The sequence below is a fragment of the Bubalus kerabau genome, chromosome 22 (genome assembly GCF_029407905.1).
Source record: "Bubalus kerabau isolate K-KA32 ecotype Philippines breed swamp buffalo chromosome 22, PCC_UOA_SB_1v2, whole genome shotgun sequence".
Taxonomy (NCBI): domain Eukaryota; kingdom Metazoa; phylum Chordata; class Mammalia; order Artiodactyla; family Bovidae; genus Bubalus; species Bubalus kerabau.
In genome coordinates, this window is record NC_073645.1 from 21,901,197 (window position 1) to 21,924,388 (window position 23,192).

At 54.8% G+C, this 23,192-nt stretch overlaps 1 protein-coding gene across 2 annotated transcripts; it reads right to left on the reverse strand.

Annotated features, from left to right (window-relative positions):
• Positions 1-682: 682 nt before the first annotated feature.
• LOXL4 (lysyl oxidase like 4) lies at positions 683-22,701 on the reverse strand. 2 transcript variants are annotated; one of them, XM_055560310.1, is made up of 15 exons: positions 22,517-22,701; positions 18,287-18,601; positions 17,277-17,461; positions 16,183-16,388; positions 14,178-14,216; positions 13,799-14,018; positions 12,719-12,902; positions 12,407-12,561; positions 11,509-11,676; positions 10,295-10,457; positions 7,423-7,666; positions 6,251-6,366; positions 5,125-5,261; positions 4,652-4,763; positions 683-1,959 (listed from the first exon to the last, which is right to left on the reverse strand). In XM_055560310.1, the coding sequence occupies exons 2-15, from the start codon at positions 18,564-18,566 to the stop codon at positions 1,889-1,891; spliced, it is 2,280 nt and encodes a 759-aa protein (XP_055416285.1). In that variant the 5' UTR covers positions 18,567-18,601; positions 22,517-22,701; the 3' UTR covers positions 683-1,888. The 2 variants fall into 2 exon arrangements, with proteins under 2 accessions (XP_055416285.1, XP_055416286.1); XM_055560311.1 differs by having other exon boundaries at positions 22,490-22,701.
• Positions 22,702-23,192: the final 491 nt, after the last annotated feature.

Here is a 23,192-nt window from a genome sequence, read left to right on the forward strand (position 1 = left end):
TGACTATAATGTTGTTACTGTTTGGGAGATGTTTGCTGGATCCAACAGGAAATCAGTCCTTCCCTTGTTTATCTGAACTGCCATGCCAAAGTATAACGCTCCCTCTGCCCAAGGAAGGAGATGAGGAAGTTAAGAAGAGGGGAGGTAAAGGAAAAGAAGGAAGAAAGCTCTTCTTTGTATTCACAGAGGATATCCCAGGGCAGATATCCCTTTCTACTCCCTGAGGAGGGGCAGCTCTCGTGTGGGGTTGGGAGCACTATGGTAATTCTGCCCCATCTACCACCATTCGCTTCAGCCTTGCAGCCTTGGTTGTAGAAGTTTACCATCTTTGGACTTTTCCTTCTTTCCTCCTCCTGCTCACCCGTTAACCTTTCCAGCCCATGATTTACCATGGAGCCTAGGGAGGGAATTGGGAAGCAGTGTGTGCGTGCGTGTGTGCGTGCGTGCTAAATCGCTCAGTCATGTCTGACTCCTTGTGACCCTAGGGACTGTAGCCCTCCAGGCTCCTCTATCCGTGGGACTCTCCAGGCAAGAATGCTGGGGTGGGTTGCCATGCCCTCCTCCAGGGGATGCGTGAGTAGCACGTGCGCCCCACACATCTTAAGAAACCAGGTCACTGGGAGTGAAAAGGGGTAGAGGTATGTGCTGGGAACTGCCAAGAATCACAGCCAGCCTTGCTTTGTAGCAGTCCATAGTGAGCAACCTTTATTGGCATGAGGGCGTCAGACCTGTGAAGATCATCTCTCAAGTGTGTCCAAGTGGAGACAGGATTAAGAATCACGTCCAAGAAGATCATAGATCTTAACCTCACCTGAGCAAGAGCATATCACAGCCACATCGAGCAGAGATGGTGGCCTTCCCTAGGTTTAATCCTTAACTAAATTAAATCTCCCCCCTTCTGACTTTTCCATAGCCTAGTCTTCACTCTACTAGACCTGTCTTCTTTTTCCTGCAGAGATGAGTGGCCTGTTTGACAGATGTTCGTTCCACTTCAAAAATTTATTCAATGGAAAGTTCAGTCCCGAAACCTGGGGGACTCGACATTTAGGCCAGTCCTGAGATGCACAGTGATCTCGCTTGCTGGATTTATGACAAGTATTTTTCCCTGGCAGAGACCCTGGCAGCAGCTGGGGTCTACATTGCCCCAGTCATCTTTCTTTTGGGCCTTCTCTTGCTGCTCTGCAGGAAGGCTGTATCTGGCCACTTCTGTGAATCCTGCCCTGTCTCAAGCACTCAGGAACTGGTGATTTGGGCCCATCAGGAGATAAGGGGATGCCTAAGGCCTAAGCCTCCAAGGACATTAGAAACAGCCCATATGTGCAGGAGGATAAAGGTAAGGACACTGAAGAACAGACTCTTGAAGAGCATGACAGCTGAGTTGTAAGTGTGGACAGATCAAGCAAGGGACTCAGTTCACCAGATTCTCTGCCAGGTGTGACTTTGATACAAGCTGTGTCACTCAGAGCTCCTAGCAGAGAGCTGACTCCTCCTCTTGTATTTTGGCCCTCCTCTGAGACATCTGCAAAGCACCATTTAGATGGGGAGCCAGGCCACAGTCCATTCCTAAGGAACTGGTACCTCCTGAACCAGGAGCGCAAGAGCAAGATCCTGGGAAGAACTCCTTAGAGGAGAGGAGCTCAGCTGAACAAAGCCTGGAGGCCATAGTCTAGAGACCAGAGGCCCCCAGGAATCAGACCCAGAGCCATCCTGAGGGAGCGGTGCCATTCTGGTTTGGTGATCTTGCCATCTAAAGGCTTCCTGAGCGGGTTCCTGGTGCCTCTTGGCGCTGGCCCCTTTCCCTTTGCGTCAGGGCTCGGTGAAGGGCATGGCTCCAGTAAGCTGAGGTATCTGGTGTGTGGGCAGCAGCTGGGAGCGTGCGGTGACGGCTTCAGATGAGGTTGTTCCTGAGACGCTGCTCCTGCTCCTGGTTTAGCTCCGTGTTAGCTCGGTATGAGTCCCCTGTGGACCGAAGGACGACAGGTAAGTAGCTGACCTCACCAGAGTCCCATCCCCTCACTGACAACTTCACAAACACCAATACATCCTGTCTGGCTTGGCCTTTCCATTGGGTTAGTCATGGGCACGGACAACGACCCTTTTAGAGAAATAGATGCCGACAGGTGCCTGGCTGCAGGAACATGGGAAAGAAGAGGCTATCGAGTGGAAAGGGTTGTGCTGGTCACTCTCCTTGCTCCCTCCCCACATTCATTCTCTATCCTCCTTTGTTCTCTCGGAGCCCTGGAGACCGGAGCCCTGGTGACTGCCTCACCCTGGCTCCCTCCTCTTCTGGCTTCTGGTTGATTTAGCTCAGTGGGAAGCAACAAGAGACTAGAGGATGGAAGGAGGGAGAGGTTGGGCCATTTCCTCCCCTGCCCTGCAGCAATGGTCTCCTGCGACTCCAGCCCCACCAGCTCCTCCTTCCTCCTCAGCACAAGGGTTCACCTGGCTCCAGGGCAGCCTTTGCCCGCTTAAGCCCAGAGTGATAGCAACATTTCCGTCTTCCTTATCCCTGGATATCTCAACATCCTCCTCTCCCTAGTCCTGCTCACACCTTTGTATAGTCCTCTCATTAAGTAACCTCATACTTGTACCTGGTGCGCCCTCTGTTTCCCCCCCCCCCCGCAAGAACCCTAGGGGGTCGGAGCTGCGCTGTTTCCTTCCTTCCTTGCTCCCCTGGACCCTGTGCAGCCTGCCACCAGTGTTATGGAGCCTCTGCCTCCACGTCGGCAGCCTTAGGTCTCTGGACTCCAACTCCTAATTCCTCTCCTGTTCCTGTCTTGCTTAATGGCAGCAGAATCTATTCTAGCCACAGTTTTCAAATCCTTACTCCTCACTGTCTTCATCCACTGTCAGAGTTATCTTTTGAAAACATAAATCTGATTTTCTTGCATCCTTGACTGAAATTTGTTATTGGTTTCCAGAAGTCCACAGGATAAAGTCCATTCTCTTAGCAGGAACCATCATAACCCTCCCTGCAAAGAACACTAGTGGGCTTGGGTACATAGCCCTATTTTACAATAGAGAGGACTTCTGAGTGGAAATTTCTTCACCGTCTTAAAGCTGGAATGTGGTGGAACTGGATTTGGTGCCCAGTGAAACCTGAGGCCAAATGCTATGCTCTTTCTCCTGCTCCTCCCCTCTGACTTCAGTCTCCTCTCTGATATCAGCACAAATGTCCCTTCCTCTGGGGAACCTTGGGCTTCCCAGGTGGAGCTAGTGGTCAAGAACCTGCCTGCCAATGCAGGAGACGTAAGAGATGTGGGTTCGATCCCTGGGTTGGGAAGATCCCCTGGAGGAGGAGATGACAACTCATTCCAGTATTCTTCCCTGGAGAATCCTATGGACAGAGTAGCCTGGCAGGTTATTGTCCATAGGCTTGCAAAGAGTCAGACACGACTGAAACAACTTAGCAATGGGGAATCCTGACTGGCCCCCAGGCTGCTACTTAGAAAGCACTCTGCTTGCTCAGCCTCAGTTCACAGTGGTTTGGGGTGCTCAGTAGGACTGGGGTATCCATCTGCATGTTTGCTTACCCTACCTGAAACTCAGCTCTGCATTTTACTCCTGCTTAATTTCCCAGAGCCTGGCACAGTGTTTGACCCAGAGATAGGTCATAACCCATGTTTGTCGACTAAATGAATGAGTCTGCTCCTCCCCCTCTGTGCAAAGTGTGGGTGTGAATGCACACACCCCACAGCAAATGCAAGCATTTAAAGGTTGAAGACAGAGGAACTGCTACCTTTCTTTATGGGCAAGCGGGGCAACCACCTCCTTGCTCTGGGGTGTATCTGCCCCCACTGGATCATTGCGTCTTTGTCTGAAACTACCAGTTCTGCAAGCATCCAGAGCCCTATTCTCCATGTAAGCAGGGATCACAGCTGGAGGCAGCGGCACAGATCTAGGGGACTTTTACATTTGCCTGTGAGGCAGCAAGCCTGGGATGGAGACAACTAAGATCCTATGAAAGGAAAGGGAAGAGTAACAGACTGGAAAAGGGAAATCCTGACTCGGCTTGAAGTAACGGGAGAGATTCCAGAACAGATGGGAGACTGCATTTTCAATCCGAACAACCTTTAGGATAAAGAGGGTCATGGAAGTAGTTAGTGGGTAAGGTAGGTGAAGTCTGTTCTGGAAATCTACCTTCTATGAAGCTATCAAAGGACATTCATCTCTGTTCCATCCCCAGCCTGTACACGCACACTCTGCTTGCACGCAGGGATGCGGAGGGTCTTCCAGCACCCAGGCCCGCGTGGGGATGGCCGCATACACACACACCCTGCTTGCACGCAGGGATGCGGAGGGTCTTCCAGCACCCAGGCTCGCGTGGGGATGGCCGCATGCACACACACCCTGCTTGCACACAGGGATGTGGAGGGTCTTCCAGCACCCAGGCTCGCGTGGGGATGGCCACATACACACACACCCTGCTTGCACGCAGGAATGCGGAGGGTCTTCCAGCACCCAGGCTCGCGTGGGGATGGCCGCATGCACACACACCCTGCTTGCACGCAGGGATGCTGAGGGTCTTCCAGCACCCAGGCCCGCGTGGGGATGGCCGCATACACACACACCCTGCTTGCACGCAGGGATGCTGAGGGTCTTCCAGCACCCAGGCTCGCGTGGGGATGGCCGCACAGTGGCCCGCAGGTACCTGTGTGGCAGTTGTGCAGCCAGACCCGTTGCCCGTCGTACTTGCAGCGGCACCGCATCATGTTGTTTGAGAAATCTGACTCTGCCACCTCGAACTTGGGGTTCACGACCACCTGGAGTGAGAGAAGCATGGGCTGAAAACAGGCAATTTGGCTTCTGTGATAACCTTTACATTTCATGCAGTCTTGGTGAGGTGTGTTGGTATTCCTCATTAATCCTTACAATCACCCCAGGAAGTAGGCATTAATGTCTTTTTTTTTTTTTTTTTTACAGATGGGGACTGAGTTTTGACTTGCCCGTTGTTCCTTGACTCAGGACTCAAACCTAGGTCCTGGATCCTGATTTTATTTTTCCCCCTACAGCGTAGCCCCTTCACGTGCCAGACATGTCAGAGATCCTATTTATAAAGCTCTTCCTTCATTTGACCTCAGAGAGCTTTCAGAACATCTGAAAGAAATGGAGAAGCGCCCTTACCTGGAAGATGTAATCCCCAGGGCCCACGTCTGTGATATCCACCCACTGGCAATCAATGTCATGTCGGTAGGTGTCCCAGCAGCCAACGGTCACTCCCTGTTCCCCAAAGTTGGCACACGCATAGCGCCTTTGCAGTCCTGTAAGGGAGGGTCCTGGTGGTGACTGAGGCTCTCAATAGGCGCTTGGGACAAAGTACCTGTTAGGTCTTTCACACCCTTCAACGTTTAAGCCTCATACCAGCCTTGCCAATTGACTGCAGTCAGACTAGGGCCCTGAGCTTCCTAAAGATCCTGCCTATCAGAGCCAGGAGTCCTACTAACCACGAATCCAGCGCTGTACCAAAGTCCATCTGTGACAGAGATCATTTATTTGGATGCTCTAGTGAAAATTCCTGTTGGCCTAGGAAATGTGAATGGAAGATTGCAGCCCTCTATGCTAATTCACTTGTCCATCCAACCTGGTGTTTCACCATGCCCTTTCTAAGGGCTACGAACCATGGATATGCAAATAGGAATATAAAATCCATCTCCTCAAAGGATCAGCAGAAGTGAAACAGGTCAGCAACTATTATCCAAAAAAAGCGTTAAGTATTTTAAAAGTGGTACACAGTACACTGGGCTTCCCAGGTGGCTCCGTGGTAAAGAATCCTCCTTCCAATACAGGAGATGTGAGTTTGATTCCTGGCTGGAGAAGATACCCTGGAGAAGGAAACAGCAACCCACTCCAGTATTCTTGCCTGGGAAATCCTATGGACAGAGGAGGCTGGTGGGCTACAGTCCATGGAAATAGTCTGACACCACTTCATGACTAAACAATAATATACAATATGCTGGGAATGCAGAGGAAGTAGAGAAGGTAAGAAATTCATCTTTATTTGTTTTTTGGTTGTGCAACACAGCTTGTAGGATCTTAGTTCCCCAACCAGGGACTGAAGCCAGGAATGAAAGTACAGAGTCCTAACCACTGGACAAGCTAGGGAATTCCCGGAAATTTGTCTTTTTGAATCGCCTCGAATGCTGACTGTTGCCAAGCCCCAGCCTCCAGATGCCTAAGGCTGTTGAGCAGGACAGAGGGGTCCTGACCCCAGTGGGGCCGGGGGAGGACATGCAGACAGGGGACCACGTACCTGTGGGGCAATTTGTGTCCTCTAGGCAGAAGCTGGCCTTGTGCCCCTCGGCCACCTTGGAGCCGTTGAGAGTGAGGAGGTCGTAGTGGGTGAAGACCTCAATGCTGTGGTAGTGCCTGCGGAAGAGGCAGGGCCGTCAGCCTGGCAGCAGCAGGAGAGGAGCCGGCAGGGAGGAGGGAGGCACCAGGCCCCATCGTTACCCAGAGAGGAGCGTTATAATAGCAAGGCAGTGCCCTTCTCCCTCCCAAACCCAAGATTAGTATGACCCTACTCTCCTGGCACTCCTGCCAGGCAGCCAGACACAGCTGCCCGCATCCCGCAGGGTCTCAGCCAGGTGAGGCGAGGTCAAAGCTCCAGGAGATGCTGCCTGACTACAAGGCCAGAGCCCTGCAGGTGGAAGGAAGGGACACGACCAGAGACTAGCCCAGGAGCGGAGCTGTGGAGCGTGGAGGGACGCTAATGCTGCTCCCTGCCAGCCTGGGCCCAGATGGCTACCATTGTTTCCAGTCCAGTTCTAATGACAACTCCGTCCATGCTACAGGGAAAGATGCTTATTATCTCAGCGAAGTCGAGTCCCAAAGTCACTACCCGCTCCTCTCAGCTTTCCCCACCCACGGCTATATGAAGAAAAAAAAAAAAAAACACCCTTTTCCATTCTGCCTTTGTTGTAGACAACGTCTCTCCTTCTGTCGGGGCTGGAAGCTGCTGATAGGAAAGAATGCTCCTTGTCCCCTTCCAGCACCAGCGGCGTTTTCTTGCTCCTCCTTGGGGGCCTCGCTTTGCTGCTGCAGAAATCAACCAGCTTTTTCTGCAGAGCTAGCATCCTGGATGGGATGGCTATTTTGGGTCTCCAGGTTTCTAGGAGTCCCCATTTCACCTGGCTGTTAAAGACAAGGCTTAAGGTCCCCAGAGAAATATCCTTCTAACAGAGACCAGCTCTGCTGGTGAGGACCACTCCACAGGATACCACAAGGCAGGTGAGAGAGCAATGGAAAGGCCAGGTGATGCTCGGGATTCCTCACTGCCTCCTGGAGGCAGGGCTGGCAGCATGTCTAGGAAGGAAGGCTCTTTCCCTGAGCTCACACCCACCCCTCCCAGGAAGGACCAGACTGGTTGGGTCTCCGCACCCTGGTTTTGGCCCCTTAAGGGCTGAGGCCCGAGCAGGCGCTCACCTGTGGCACTGGTGCCAAGTCCAGCTGTGGCGCCCCGTCTTGGGACGGAAGTCGGCCCGGCCCAGGTTGTGGATCTGTGAGGAGAAGCGCAGCAGACGCCGGTGTCCGTAGGGCCAGTCCATGCGGTCCGCGGACTGAGACAGGCAGTTCTCCTCGTGGGCGCAGTACAGCAGGCTGAGCGGGCGGTCCTCCAGGTAGGCCGTCTCCTGCACCAGCTGGGCGTTCATCACGAGGTCCGGGGCACCTGGGCACCGTGGAGACACCAAGGTGAGGGAGGGAGAGCCGGTTTTGCTCTCCGGCCTAGGGGACAGGCTTGCCTCCAGATTGAGTGCTTTTGGAGGAACCAGGAGAGTAGGGCGGTTTAGGAGTCAGAAGATTTCCCTGGTGACTCAGACGGTAAAGTGTCTGTCTGCAATGCAGAAGACCTGGGTTTGATCCCTGGGTAGATCCCCTGGAGAAGGGAATGGCAACCTATGTTGGTATTCTTGCCTGGGAAATTTCATGGACAGAGAAGCCTGGTGGGCTACAGTTCATGGGGTCGCGAAGAGCTGGGCACAACTGAAGCGACTTAGCACGCAGCATGCATTAGGAGTCAGGAGATGTGAGTTCTCCTAACAGGAGAGATCTATCACCTTAAGCTGGGAGGCTGCTAGCGTCACAGTGGAGCTTGCTGGCTTTGTAGCTAGACTACCTGGGTTCCTGTCTTGGCTAAATTTCTGTCTACACCACTAAGGGGAATTGCTTATCCTTTCGTCTATCATTTTCCGCATGTGTAAGATGCAGATAATGAATAATATGAGTGTGATAGTACCTGTAACGTGCTGAGACCATGGTGTGGCCCGTGGCAAGCATGAGTGACGTAAGCTAGCATTGCTTTTGTACAGTATGCCTTTGCCTATAAGCCTGGCTCATATAACCTCTCGGAAGCTCTGCGGATGCCAGGCTTGTCACCTCAGTTCTTTCTCTAAGCCTCAGTTCTTGTAATGTGAGAGGGAGAGGGCTGGAGATTGCAAGAGTTCATCTCCGAACCTGGTCCTGGGCTCTGGTGTTCTGGACCATTCTGCTACATTTTCTGAGACTGTACTTCCTCCCGGGCTCCTCTTCTACCCTGATGGCCACCATGGGTGTTCACACCGGGATACTGCGTGCCCTGGTGCATGGAGTCCACCGTGCTGGAGCCTGCATCTCCACAGGCTGCTCAGTGCCTCTCCGGTTCCCTTCCTGTCACAGGGGCTCTTACCCTCCTCGGAGCCACCGTGCCGTCACCACGGTCCCTTGTGTGTGAGTGCAGAAATGTGGAGATCCACAGCTTTTGCCTTGTACCATCGAGAGAGAAAACTGCCAATTCTCAATGCTCGTTCATGCAAAACTGGGTTACAGTTTAAATTTGGGGCGGAGCCATCACTGACAATGGTGAGACGGGAACACGGGTTTATTTTCAGTGAATGGGCATCAGGGTGGGAGCTGGTTTGCTGGATGATGTCTGTACTATCACTAAATGCTCTTGGAATGCCCGAGGTATATTTTGGAGACGGACAAGGGTATGCCCATTGGCACACCCTAGAATTTCTGAGGAAAAGGAGTGCTTTCAGAGAGAAGAAGAGACGGTAAAGGCAAGAAAGAAATGAGAAAAATCACAGGGGAGAGTTGGGGACAACCACAGGGATGGTGCATTGGCTGCTTGTGCTCAGCCGTTGTGAAGTATCAAATGAATTCAGGAGGATTCCTGAAGGAGGACTCCATCAAGGGGCACAGGCTCCCAGGAGGGGAGAGACTGGGGAGCTGGCCCCTGGTATGCAGGAAACTGTGGCTGGAGGCCCACTTGGAAACCCCATCACCCTGCAGGGGAGGAGGTGCTGTAAAGGCTGGCGCTCTTCCAATGAGCGCTGATCAGAGTGAAAGTCCTAAGCTTGCTGATGGAGCTGAAAGATGTCTTGGCATTGCAGCCTGGCTGGGAAGAAGGTCATGCAGCCACTTGGGTTGGTGGCAGCCTGCAGCCTCTGGACTGGATAGAGTTCTTGGCCCAGACCTGGTTGCCATATGTCACACAAAGGCTGCTACCATAAGAATCTGGGGGTGTGGGGTAGATGGATGCCTCAAAATGGTCTTGACCTAAAATAAAGCCTTTTGGGTAAATCCCACAGCTCATTGTAAGGCCCACGTGTCCTCACATTTCTATACCCTCTACAACAGCTTTCAAACTCTTTTCTTACTACAAACTACAGTAAGAAAAATGCTAATATTTTATGTTGTGATGTGCATGCATGCTTAGTCGCTCAGTTGTATCTGACTCTTTGAAACCCCTGGACTGTAGCCCTCCAGGCTCCTCTGTCCATGAGATTTCCCAGGCAAAAATACTGGAGTGAGTTGCCATGCCCTTCTCTAGGAAGAAAGATCCTTGCTGGATCTTCCTGACCCAGGGACTGGACTCGAGTCTCCCACATCTACTGTACTGGCAGGTGGATTCTTTACCACTGAGCCACCTGGGAAGCCCTAGGTTGTGATACACAGATATAATATCAAGAGAAAAATACTATCCGTACTAAATGTAACATGTTGTTGCTGTTGTTTGGTCATGACACAAACACTGAAAAACACTGTTGTGTATCCTCACATTGCAGGTACTGTCTTAATTCTTACATTAACCCCATGAGCGGGGCACAGCTTGTTTCCCCATGTGGCAGGTGACCTGGCCACACGTGGCAATAACAGAGCTGGTGCTCCACATCCAGCCCTCCCTCCACTCCCAACCCTGGGGCCTTGGAGCTGGAACCAGCTCTCAGGGCCCTCCCTGAGATGGGATGGGAGTTGCAGGCTTGGCAACCCAGAGGAGCCACGTCCACCCATCCCACTGGCCCCTCCCGTTACTCACTGTCTGTGCAGGAGACTCCGGCTGAGAAGCGCCCCGTGCCGTGGGAGCAGTGCACTGGCCCGTGCCTCTGACACTGCTGCAGGGCCAGCTCTGTGCCTGAGCAACGCACCCCGCTCATGACCACTTCTCTGGCTCCCGGCGTCCCCTGCCAGTACCAGGTGTCCTAAGGAAACAGCCAGCATCCCCCAGTCAGGGCTGAGACATGCTCTTAGAGTCACCTGACTCCATTTGAGGCTTGGACCCCGGCCAACCACGCTCACCTAGCTGTGCTCAGCCTTGGCCTGAAAATCTTAGTGATGCCACTTTGGACCCCTCTGGTATTAGAAACGCCTTCCATGTATGAGGGCAAAATCCACTGCTGTGGCTTCCACCACTGGCCTTGTTCCCATCACTCTCCCTGACTGCAGCCCTCAGCTGTTTGAAGATGATGGTCCTGGTCCCTTCCTGTCCACTCAGACCTGTCCCATTTCCTTAGCTGTTCTTCATACAACCATACATGGCCGGTTGTGCTCAGGGTTGAGCCCAGTTCTCCAGGGTGAAGGGTGCCCAGTACTGCCAGGCAGGCCACTGCGGGTGAAGCTGAAGCAGTTTCTCCATAGCAGCCTTGCCCCAGGCCTCTTGATTTCGTTTCCTTGATATCTTTTGAATCTATCCACCTGGCTCCCCCAGGACTGCCACTAGCCCCGTCCAAGCCAGCAACATTCTCAGCTGGGCACCTGCAATAGTGTGCTCCTCTGTATTCACAGTAATCCCCACCCCAACAGTTTGCCAACTAGCAAGGAAGAAATCTTTTTAAAAAAATCTGCCTTGCGGGCTTTGAATGGTCTTGCTCCTGCCTCCTCCTCCACCCTCACACTTCACACAGATCGATCACTCTAGAAGCCTCACTCCACCCCTGATTTCCTCAACCAAGTCAAGTGTCCTCTGGCCACAGGGTCTTCACATGGGCTCTTTATTCCTCCCCCACATCATCTGGCTTATGTCTGCTCATCTCTCAAGCAGATACAGCTGTGTGCCCGTTGTATGAACGTTTTAGGAAAAACCGCCTCCCCCACATGACTGTGTGGGGACGGACTGCTCCATGAGGCAGGAACTGTGTCTTGTTCACCACAGGATTGCCAGCACCCAGCATTCACTGATGCATAGTTCCACTCATAACTAACTGTTGAATGAATGAATGAAGGGTCAGCAGCTTTAGCATGGCAGAGACCTACCTTGATGGCATGGCTGGCAAAACCCAGGCCAAGCTGTCGACAGGCCACCATGGCTTCGCTGAGGCCCCAGTGGTCACTGCACACGGCCCCCCAGCGCTGGACGCCGTTCACCTCCACCTGCACCTCCACCACCCCCTCCTCGGGGCTGCGCCCACCAGCCAGGCGCACCTGCAATGGTCAGGGGTGTGTGAGGAGCAGGGCCAGTTTAGGAGGGGGAGAGCGTGGGGCTGCTGGCTGGGAGACCTGTCCAGGCCAGCTCACCACGCAGCCCTGGACATGACACTCCCCTTCTCTGGGTTGCTCTCCTCTGTAAAGTGAGGACATTTTATTGGATAGTCCCTAAAGTCCCTGCCCGCTTGAGAAAGTTGACTCAGAGTGCCTGCTCCCAGGCCTTGCCTTCCATCTACCTGAAATCCTGCCATTGATGATGACTCCCTAATTGCCAAGTGCTTTCATATCTGTCGTCACATTCACAGTGACCCTCCGGGACAGCTGACCCCATTTTACAGAAGGGAACAAGGTCAGAGACAAGAGAGACTTGCCCGCAATCCACATTAGCATGATGCTTGAACTCTGACCACTCCCTGGTGCTGACACCCTGCAGCCCTCTGCCCATGGGCCGCTTCTCTCTCAACTTCATGGGGGACCTGAGCGGGTAGGGCAGGCGAGCCCATCTGCCTGAAGTCAGTCCCCTTGAGCCTCTGCCATCTCTGAAGGCCAAAGCCTGGCCCTGAGGGGAAGCAGGCCAGGCCAGGGGAGACTCACAGAGGAGAGGGCAGTCCAGGCTGGCTCCAGGCAGGCTCTGGGGCCCAGAGCGCTAGCGGCCTCTCACAAACCCTCCCCACTGGCTGCATGCAGTGTCCGGGGCTATCTCAGGGCTGCCCAGCCCTGGGCTCACCTGGTCCTGGAAGCCCATGTTAGGGATGTTGCATCTCACGGCAGCATCATTGTCATGTTGGCAACCATTCTGGGAGCCTTCCAGGGAAGGGCAATCGCTGAGGGTCTGCTCATATCCCCTGCAGCGAACTTCACTCAGGTGGATGGGCCCCAGAGCTACAGCGCAGAGTGGGCAGAAAGGCCGTGTGAGGCTCCATCTTGGCAGCCTCACCCCTACGGCAGCTGCCCTGGGCCCCAGCACCCTGGGACCACCAGGGCATGGACCAGCGGCACACCCAGGCTCTCCCACCCCACCCCAGGCCTCCTCACTCACCCTGGCCCAGCTGGGCCCCAAAGAGGGCCTCCCGAGCAGAGCCGAAGCCGAGTTGGCGGCACACGACGCTGGCGGAGATGAGGTTCCATCCGTGGTCACAGACGGTGCCCCACTGGCGGTTCATGAGCACCTCCACCCGGCCCTCGCCCACCTGGGCCCCCGAGCGGAGGCGCACCTTCATCTCCTGCTGGGAGAACACCCGGCTTCAGGGAGGGTGAGGAGGAGGCAGGCATAGGGGCTGCGCCCCTTCAATTCAGGCAGGGCCAAGGACTGGCGTTCTAGTCTCATCTCTGACTCCTGCAGCCATTGCCTTGAATAAGTCATTTTCCTCAATCCTCCCCCTTCCTCAGTAACAAAGAAGCACCACAATAATAGTCATACCAAATTCATAAATTGTTACGTAATAACAGTAACAATAAAGGTAATAACAAATTCCAGCCTCAGGAGTTGGGGTTCCTGGGCTTCATAACCTGCCACCTAGTCGCTAGGCGAGTCCCTTCCTCTCACCCAGTCTCACTGCTGCTTTGTCCTTTGGGACTGAACCTACAGCAACGCTTCCCCAGCAGATCTGTGAAATGATTTTAGAGACCTGCGGGCACGTGGTGTTAATGAAACGCACGGTGGGGAAGTCATTTCCGTTAATTCTCTCCCGTCCCTTCCTGCACCGTGAGGAGACCCTCTCACGTGGAGACGTCGGCCTGCAACGCCTCCCGAGCTCTTGGTCTTTGCTTTTATAATGAGGGCCAGGCTCGGGCTCAATACCTTTGGCCCTCAATGGGATGCAGCTACAGTGTAATTACAGTTTTTATAGTTACCTTCTATTCCTGGCCAGTGATGTCAGCTTTCCATTTATGGTAGGGTTATAAATGGGCCCTTTTAAATAAATCCCAAAGTTCAACCATTCTGGGACTTGCTCTCCTCCTGGTCTGAACCAATGTCCCCTTGATGAGGGGTTCGCCCCCCTCCTCCCCTGCCTCTCCTGGAGAGTCCCCTCCCACGAGTCAGTCCCTCCGCACGGAGCAGGGTCTTGTGAGTGGGGCCTGGGCCTCCAGGCCTGCGGGCAGGGCCCTGGGGACCCACCTCTGCCCTGGACTCCTTGCGGCCTGGCTTCGCCTTCGGAGGACGGAAGCGGGGCCCTGCCACACAGCTGACCACAGCATGCATGCCACCCGGGCAGGCCGGCCGCAGCTTGCCCTGGGCTGGTGCCACCTGCACCTGGCAGTTGGCCATGTGGGGCTCTGTGCCCAGGCAGTTGACACGGTGGATCCAGAAGGAATTCTTCTTCGTTAGGCTCTTCAGTCTGGAAGACAAGCTAGACTGAGGGCGGAGAAGGGGTGCTCAGGACTCTGGGAGGCAAGGCACCGGGGAGGGGAGAGGGGCCTGGAGGAGGGGAAGGGGGAGGAAGGAGGCCCTTCATGCCACCTCGTTTGCACCCTCCCGTGAGGGCACTACTCCTTACCTAGAGTTGGGGTCCTTCATCTTTGAATCCCAGGCTTTCCTGGAGGGGAGCAAACAGGTGGGGAGTGGAGTGGGTGCAGAAGTCCCAGCCCTGTCACCCTGGCTCCTCAGAGCTGTGCTTGACTTTGCACTAGACTTCACAGTTGGCACACTTGTTCACAAATCTGATTTCAATGCTGAGCTTCGCCACAGTCTGAGAGGGTGGCTGCTCCACAGATAAAGATGATCTCCACTTCACAGCGAGGGAAAGCAGGGCCCAGCAAGGTCCCTTGACTAAACCCAAAGCTGGGTCCTCTCTGCACCGGGCTGCCTAGGGCAGGAGGCTCCAAGCTTGTCCTTTCCCCAGTCTATTTGAAGGGCAGCCTTTAGGGAGCAACCCCATGATAAGGGGCCCAGGCAAAAGTCCTCTGGGGACAGGTGGAAGTTGAAGGCCTTTCTGCTGGGGGCTGCCCACCCAGAGATACTGAGGCTATAATCAGGGCTGCCTTCCTCATGGGTGGTAGGCAAGTCAGCCAGGCCCAGATGTGCGATTACCAGGCAGCAGGGAGTCAGGGACCCAGACCCCAGTCATGCCCAAGGACAGAGCCACGTGGCTGGTCTTGGAAACTAGGGTCAGCTAAGCCAGAGACACAGAGAAGAACAACTGATTGGGGATGGGTAAGGGTAGATGACTCATGTCCTGTGGGAGATGAGAAACATACAAAGCGCTCACTGATCAGAGCGGGTAGAAGCCTGACTGGTAATCATTTACAGGCTGATGCAATCTTGTGACAGGTCTGTCACATTTCTGACAGAATATTTTTATGTCTCCTCTCCTAAATGCCTCCCCACCCCATGCCTGGCTTACACGCAACCCAATCAGAACCTGGCTTACATCCCAGTTGAGGAAATTCGCTGGGTCAGGGTTCAGAGAATTCCCTGCGGATTGGATGACTGAGGCCTGGATGCCCTACCAAGGACCTGAAGCCTGTTATCAGCAAAGCTTAGACCGGAACCCACACCATCTGTCCTTGTGGGCAGCACTGTATCTTTACTGCTGCTGAGTCGCTTCAGTCGTGTCCGACTCTGTGCGACCCCATAGACGGCAGCCCACCAGGCTCCCCCGTCCCTGGGATTCTCCAGGCAAGAACACTGGAGTGGGTTGCCATTTCCTTCTCCAATGCATGAAAGTGAAAAGTGAAAGTGAAGTCGCTCAGTCGTGTCCGACTCTTAGCAGCCCCATGGACTGCAGCCCACTAGGCTCCTCCACCCATGGGATTTTCCAGGCAAGACTACTGGAGTGGAGTGCCATTACTCAGGTCTAATTTTCTAATCAGGACACGGTTTTACATACCCCACTCCAGTACTCTTGCCTGGAAAATCCCATGGACGGAGGAGCCTGATAGGCTGCAGTCCATGGGGTCGCTGAGGGTCGGACATGACTGAGCGACTTCACTTTCACTTTTCACTTTCATGCATTGGAGAAGGAAATGGCAACCCACTCCAGTGTTCTTGCCTGGAGAATCCCAGGGACGGGGGAGCCTGGTGGGCTGCCGTCTATGGGGTCGCACAGAGTCAGACACAACTGATGCAACTTAGCAGCAGCAGCAGCACATTTCATTTTGGGAGTATTCTGTGCTACAGTCAATTCTTTCTATCTGATTCGCAAGTACAATGTTTATTTTCTGACTTTTTCTAGGAGTTTCCCAGGGCCTGAAAATTCATCTTCACTCTTAATTATTGAGAGATCTATAACCCCAGAAATCCAGGGACATTCCTTGGCTGGGCCTCTTTCCCTCCCAATCCCAACACCTACTAATTGTCCTCCTATAGACTCCACTCCTGCCAGTCTCACTGCAGTCTGCAAGGTCCCAAACATATGCACACAGACACAAACACACACACACATACATGCATGTGCACACACACGCATGTACACACATGTGCACAGACATACACGGGCGCACACACACATGCATGTGCGCACACACTCAGCCACAACCCTGCCTCCTGCACAGCCCTCCTACCTGTAGTGGTGGCTGTCGACAGGTGCCTCGCTCGGGAAGCCCAGCATGCCGCACACCACCCTGCTGTTGTTCCTGGTCCAGCCCTGGTCACACACCTGCCGCCAGTGGCCCTCGTACTTCACCTCCACGGCTCCCTCGGTCACCGGGCTCTGCCGCTTGGCGCTGGCGAGGATGGCCTTGAGCCGCACCTCCTCCAGCCGCCGGTCCTGCAGGATGTGTAGTCTCCATGGGCCCCAGGAGTCCTGCTCCTGCTGAGCCTGCTGCAGGTCTTCACATGGGAAAGCTGGGGCTTGGAGCACTTAGAGATCATGCCACCCAGCACCCTCATTGGACGGGCTGGAAACGGAGGCTCAGAGATGGGGAGGCAGGGACCGAGGGCCACACAGTGAGTATGAGGCAGAAGCTCGGTTTGTTTAGGGTCCTTTCCTGAACCCCAGAGAGGACCAAGCAGATCCACATCCTCCCTGGGCTCAGGATGGGAGCCTTTGGAGTTTGGGAGGCTTCCATCGGGCACAGGGGGACCTTCTTCATAGCACCCTGGGGAGGACAGAGGATGGACACCGACCGGCTGCTTGAGACCACAGCAGGATCCTTTGGCCCTTGAGCCCCCCACCCTAGCCCTGAATGACTTAGAGCAGTGTGGAGCCGCCTGCCATGGCCGCCCCAGTCAGTGGGCCTGGGCCAGCTGTCCTCAAGCTGAGTCTACCCGGCAGCAGAGGGTAAGAGTCAGAGACCTGCCCTGCCTGCCCCTGTTGTTTGGTTTGAGCTGTTTTTAGCTCCGGTTTGTTTGTGCCCGGAAGACACAGCAATTGTGGCCGGGCCTTGTGGGTGAGGCAACCCCCTACCCTCTCATGGGGAGCAGCTTCAGTGATTCCCGGCAGGCCCAGCCTCGAGTCCCTGCCCGCCCACCTCAGGCTGGGGCCCTGTCCGTGCACCTGCTCCAAGCCACAAGCAGGTGTCGGGGCCCCAGGGGCACTTCCCAGCCTGTTCTCTGCTCCCTTTCCTCTCCCTCCTCCTCCTGGCTCATCACCTGGAGGCCTTCCATTCCCTGGCCACGCCCTCAGCTCAGGCAAGGGCCTGAACAGCCTCCTCACCTGGGGCCCGAGGGCATTGGAGACCCTCTCAGAACTGTAGCCACGCTGGCGCATGCGCTGGGGATTGCATACCACTCCGACGTCCTCTGAGTGAGTGCAGTCACTGACACCCCAGCCGTTAGACCCGCACTGGTCCAGGGAGCTCTCTGTGCCCACACAGTGCACATTGTCCAGCCAGATGGGTCCTGTAGGGGGAGGATGAGTGATGCTTGGGGACAGGCACAGAGAGGTAAGTCATGGGCTCTGCCTCCTGGATAGGACCCCACTTTCCTCTCCCAAAATCTGAGTGGGAAATGGGGGTGGGAGAGAGGAGTTAGTTCTCCTGGGAGCTTGGTATCTACAACCCTGCCTACTGCCTCCTCTCAAAATCAGATCCCAATGAATCTGCTTTAGGAAAATGCCAGGTAGGTCTAGCAATTAGGTCTATCTGTTCCCTCATTTATCCATCTAGTCTTCACCCATCAGCATTTGCTGAGCACCTATTGTGTGTGATTGGCTTCCTTGGCGGCTCAGCAGTAAAGAATCTGCTTGTAATGCAAGAGACGCAGGAGACATGAGTTCCATCCCTGGGTCGGGAAGATCCCCTGGAGGAGGGCATAGCAACCCACTTCAGTATCCTTACCTGGAGAATCCCCATGGATAGAGGAGCCTGGGGGGCTACAGTCCATAGGGTCACAGAGAATCGGACACGACTGAAATGACCGCACACATTCTATCATGAGTCTACCACATGGTAAGTGCTCAATAAACATGGCTGGAATGAATGCATGCACACATGCATTGTATGTAATTGCTATGTTCAAAGAACTTAGAGTTGAGCGGCAGTGATGGTGGCAATGGTGATGGCCTCACTGCAAATGAGAAGGCAAGGGTAGGGCAGGTCGTTTGAGCTGGGTATTAAAGGATAACTGGGGGTCTCATCTGTTCTGTTGGAGTCTCAGGGAGCCCGCCCCGGAGAGAAGCCCATTGCCATCCCCCTGTCATTCTGCAGGGCAGCACCAGTTACTCACCCTCCCCTGAGCCATACTTGGCGCTGTGGGCCCAGGTCAAGGCACCCTCAAAGCCTAGCTGGCGGCAGGCCACTGTGGCCTCCTGAAGCGCGAAGTCGTCATCACACACGGTGCCCCACTGACCCTGGTGCAGCACCTCCAGGCGGCCCTCCTCCGGCCTGCTGCCGGGACCCACCAGCCGGAGCTTCATGGTGCCCAGTGACTGTGGCCTGCTGGGAGGGGCCTGGCCCAGCAGCAGGAGCAACGGGAGCAGGGGGAGGGCGGCTGGTAGGAACCACATTAGGGTGACTTCAAGGGCAGCTGGAGTCAAGGCACCTGGGGAACAAGTAAACATGACAATGATCACCTCTGACCTCAGGCCTCTTCTGCTGGCAGAGACAAAGGGCAGCCTGGGCCCTTCCAAGTGTGTGTGTGTGTGTATGTGTGTTGGGGTGTTGGGGTGTGTGTGTGTGGTGGCACAGATTGAGTCTGGGCTCTGAGATTAGTCCATCTGGCTCAAACCCAGCATTCCTTGGCTGTAAGTTTAGTTTTCCTGAATCTCAGTCTCCTCATCTGTAAGGTGACGGTAGTAATCCTTACCTCCCAGTGTTGCTGTGAGTGTTGAATAAAACACTGATAAAGGGCTTATCATGAGCCTACCACATGGTAAGTGCTCAATAAAGAGCTGTTTTTGATGTAGTCTCCCATAGAGGAAGGGGCTCCCCAGATGGCACTAGTGATAAAGCATCCGCCTACCAGTGCAGGAGATGTAAGAGATGTGGGTTCAGTCCCTGGGTTGGGAAGATCCCCTGGAGAAAGGAATGGCTACCCACTCCAGTATTCTTGCCTGGAGAATCCCATGGACAGAGGAGCCTGGCAGGCTTCAGTCCACAGAGCCACAAAGACTTGGATACAATTGAGCGACTGAGCATATGCATGTAGAAAGAGGGGTCCCTAAGGGCTAGACTATTCAAGCTGGAGGAGGTATAGGATATTTGGTTCAACCTCCTGACTCCAGAAATAAAGAATTAGGACCTAGAGAGTTTAAGAGACTTGCCCAAACCACACAGCAAGCTCCATCTCTAGGAGGCGCATGATTTGTACATTGAGTCAACAAACATTTTTGGAATATTTGCTTCAGGCCAATGATCAGGCCAGGTGCTGGGACAAGAAGTTGTGTCAAACACTACTCTCTGCCCTCATGAAGCTCAGAGATGAGGAGTCAGGGAAGGCTTTCAGAGAAGGGACATTTAAACAGGGCCTTGTTGGATGAATAAGAGTTCTCCTCCATGGGAAAGGGGAAAGAATAGGGAAGAAAGAGGGAAGGAGGTAAGTCTGTGCAAGAGCAGGGAGTGACCTTTCTTAATCCTGTACTGCAGTATCAGCGACTTGGAGGGGACCAAGGTGGAGGGACAGGCTGGGGCCAGAAGATCAAGGGCTGTGTGTACCATGTGGAGCGTCTGCCCTTCATCCAGTAGGAAGTGAGGGGTCATGGGAGCATTTGAGGCAGTGACCAGACATGGGAGAGGGCCCCCATGCCCAGGAGGCTATGGTCAGATGTTCTTTGGGTCCCCACAGGGGACGAGTTGGGGGCTGGTCCTCCCCGCCTCATATGTTAGCAGCCTTGGTCCTAGTTAGCAAGGTTGGGAGGAGCACAGAGAACAGTTACGCCCAGCTGCAGCTGTCAGAGTGTCTGCAGCCACCGGTGTTGAAGCTCCTGCATGGCCAGCTCTGTCGCTGATGGGCAGCCAAGGCCGGCCCAGAGGAGCGGATGGACCAAGTTTGGGTCCTTGGCTACTTCTTTAGTGCTTGAGTCTTAAAGGGGCTCTTTCTGGGGAGAGTTCCCCTTCTTCCATGGCCACTGCTCTTCTTGGGGGCGGGGGGATTCCATAGCTGGGAATTCTCAGTAGGGAGGGTCTTACGGGGCCTCCTGCCCCTTCCTTCCCCACAAGCTAGTTTCTGGCTGAGAATCAGTCCTTATTCCTTCCTGCACACAGGCCCATCTCCTTTAGCCACCAAGCCTCCTGCTTTGGCCAGCCCAGTGTCGGGGGCAATAGGCACCTAGAAATGCACAAAAGAGCTCAAGAATGAAGCTCCACGGGAACGGGGACTTTGTGTTGCACCCCCAGAGCCCAGAATAGTGCCAGGTATGTAGCTGGCAAGTAAGTATCTGCAGATTTGAGGATGCGAGGCGGCATAGCACAGTGCTTAGGCAGGCAGACTGGGGGTGAGGCGCCTGTGTTCACATCCCACCTCCAATGGCTGGTTTCTGGGTGGTTTTGAGCAAATTATTTAGTTTCTCCATGCCACAACCTCCCCCTCTGTAAAATGGGGATAGGATTCTTGTGAAGATCAAATGCATGAGTACATGTTAAACCCTCAGAAGAGCAACTCTCAATGGTTAGTTAGCTATTATTAACAGCAACTGAAACAGCTACACTATAGAACCCTTGTCTAGGTTGGTCCCAGCCCCTCCCTGGACAAAGAAGGACTGGAGGGGGTGGCCCCAACTCCACAGCAAGTCCCCAGTACCAATACCCTTCTTTTCCATACTTCTTCTGACACAGACTTAAGAGGGGTGGGCCTCTGCTGAAGGACCCTGGGTGCTAGAGCAGCTCCCTTCCATGAAAGCCCCCCAGGAGGTGGATGGGCAGTAGCAGGAACTGAGTCAAAAAAGGGAGAGTCCAGCCTTCCTGCCCACTGTAGTTGCCTCTGCAGCTTTTGCTCACATCACACTTGTCTACTCATGTTCCCCAAAACACATCCTCTGTCTCCCAGTCTCCAAGCCTTTGCTCTCATTGTTGCTTCTCCCTGGAGTACCCTTTCCCTCTAGCTCAGATTGTTAAATTCCTACACATCTTTCCATACCGGGTTCAAAGGCTACCCCTCCATTAAGCGCCCCCCACCCTGCCCAGACCCCAAAACTTCCTAGCACTTGGTGTCTTTGCTTCCTGTCCCCACAACCCAGAGGACTGTCTCCCCACAGCTGTTCCCGCAGCACTGAGCACAGAGAAGAGGACCAGGCTGAGAAGCCTCTTCAGAGAAGGAAGCAGCCTCCAAAGTGGTAGTGCTTTTCCCAAGTGAAGAAGAGAGAGGGTCCGAAGGAGGAGAAGGAAGGCTGAGAAGGAGAGGAGGTTAACAATAAGCTATCATGATGATTATACATTAAAAAATATTTATTGAACACATCTCCACTTGACAGATGAGAAGATGAGACCCTGGGACGCTAAGTAACTTGCTCAGGCAGGATTCAAACCCAGGCATCATGGTTCCAGAACTGGGCTCTCAGAGAAGGATGAACATGGAAGGAGGCAGAGGAGGGAAAGGAGGCAGGGAGATGAATGAAATTCCACCCTGCTGCTGGTTGATTTATGACCCAGCCGTGGTGTGAGGGCACTGGGCTGGGTGCCAGTGCTGAGTGCAACCAAGTGACAGATCCAGGATCCTGCCAGCTTGAAGGAGACAGGCACCTGAACCAGGTACTGCCAGGGGCCCCTGGCACCTGGCTTGACCTGGCCCTGCTAGGGGGACTGAAAGTGCCTGAGGGTATTGAGGAGAGAGCACTGGGGTGGTATCCTGGTGGGAACCAGCCTTGGGAATCACTAAAAGCTTCTTCTCTAGCTCTCTGTGGAGGGGGTGAGCCCCCCCCCCTCCACGCCCCAGCCCTGATATCCTCCCTGGGACCACTGGCTGTGGCGGCCTGACACAGTGCAGACGAGTGTCCACGTGTTCCGGCATAGGGCCTGTGAGTTTGAAGCCCTCTGCTACCTTTCACCTCTCCCTTCCAATCTGCAGCCCTGGGCAAACCCCTGGGCCACCCCAGCACACTCAGTTTTGGTCTGTTTCCTCCCAGAGTCCGGCTGCACTCCGCCTCTGTGTCTCCTAAGTCACAGGAGAGACATCTGAGCCCACCTGCCCCTTCTCCTGCCCCGCCCCCAAACCGGGGAGAGAAGGCCAGAGAAATGCTTGGACTACACGCAGCGTGTCCAAAAACAAGACACGCAGGCACCCGAGGCCGCAATGCACCACCCAGGGAGGGCCTTGGGCCAAGCTCCCCAACTTGGACACTTCCACTGGCAACAGGTTGGTGAGCGACTAGGGGGCTAGGCTCACTGTCCAGGGTACCCCCATCCCTCCCATTCCCAGCTTTCAGGAACCCTCAGAGACTTGCAGACCCCCTCCAGAGAGACAGAAGTCAGGCAGACAGGACAGCTAGAGACAGACCTGGCCAGGCACCAGGCAGGGGCTCACCGGCTGGAGCGCGAAGTTGCAGGGCTGGGAACTGGACTCCGCGGCCAAGCAGCGTTAACCGGCCTCCTGGGCGCCTGGGGGCCCTTTTATCCGGCTGCGGCCCGCGGCGCCCCCACCCCGCCCGCCGCGGAGGAGGCCCGCAGGCCCCGCCCCCGGGCGGACCTGGGCTCGGCTGGAGCCCCGCCCGGCCGGTCTGCCCCTCCGAGGGCTCGGCGAGTCCAGACCCCGGACGCGATCCAGTGCGGCCCGGCGCCCGCTGACCTGGGAAAGCCCGGGGTCGCGAAAGTTGAGGGGGTCGAGGAGCAGCTGTTTTCCGTGGAGGGAACTGGCACGCTGCAGCAGGAGAGATTGTGGGAGGATCGGAGTTCCCGGGGAAGGACGGCGGCGCAGCGCCAGCGGGAGGCCGAATCCCTCTGTGGCCTCGTGAGTCCCCGTCGGAGGACTCACAGCTTCCTTCTCTGCAAACCGGGTGGTACACCCAACCCCAGGGCTGACCTGGGAATTATGTTCAGTGGATCTCGAAGGGGACTGTCCCAGGGCCGAGTCCCACCAGCTTGGTTACTTAGGACAACGCAGATTCCCTTCTGCAGGGACCCGCAAGGGGCCCAGGCGACTCGGTGCTAATTAGGTCCGGGATGGTGTGGTGCAGGTATGCTGTCTTTGGAGTAACAGGCGA

Excerpts from the sequence above, each read along its gene's own strand:
- LOXL4 (XM_055560310.1), bottom strand. The coding sequence starts at position 18,566 with ATGTGGTTCCTACCAGCCGCCCTCCCCCTGCTCCCGTTGCTCCTGCTG. Across the intron at positions 14,217-16,182 it reads GTCGACAGCCACCACTACAG|GAAAGCCTGGGATTCAAAGA; the intron begins GTAGGAGGGCTG and ends GCTCCCCTCCAG. Across the intron at positions 12,903-13,798 it reads GCAAGGAGTCCAGGGCAGAG|GAGATGAAGGTGCGCCTCCG; the intron begins GTGGGTCCCCAG and ends TTCTCCCAGCAG.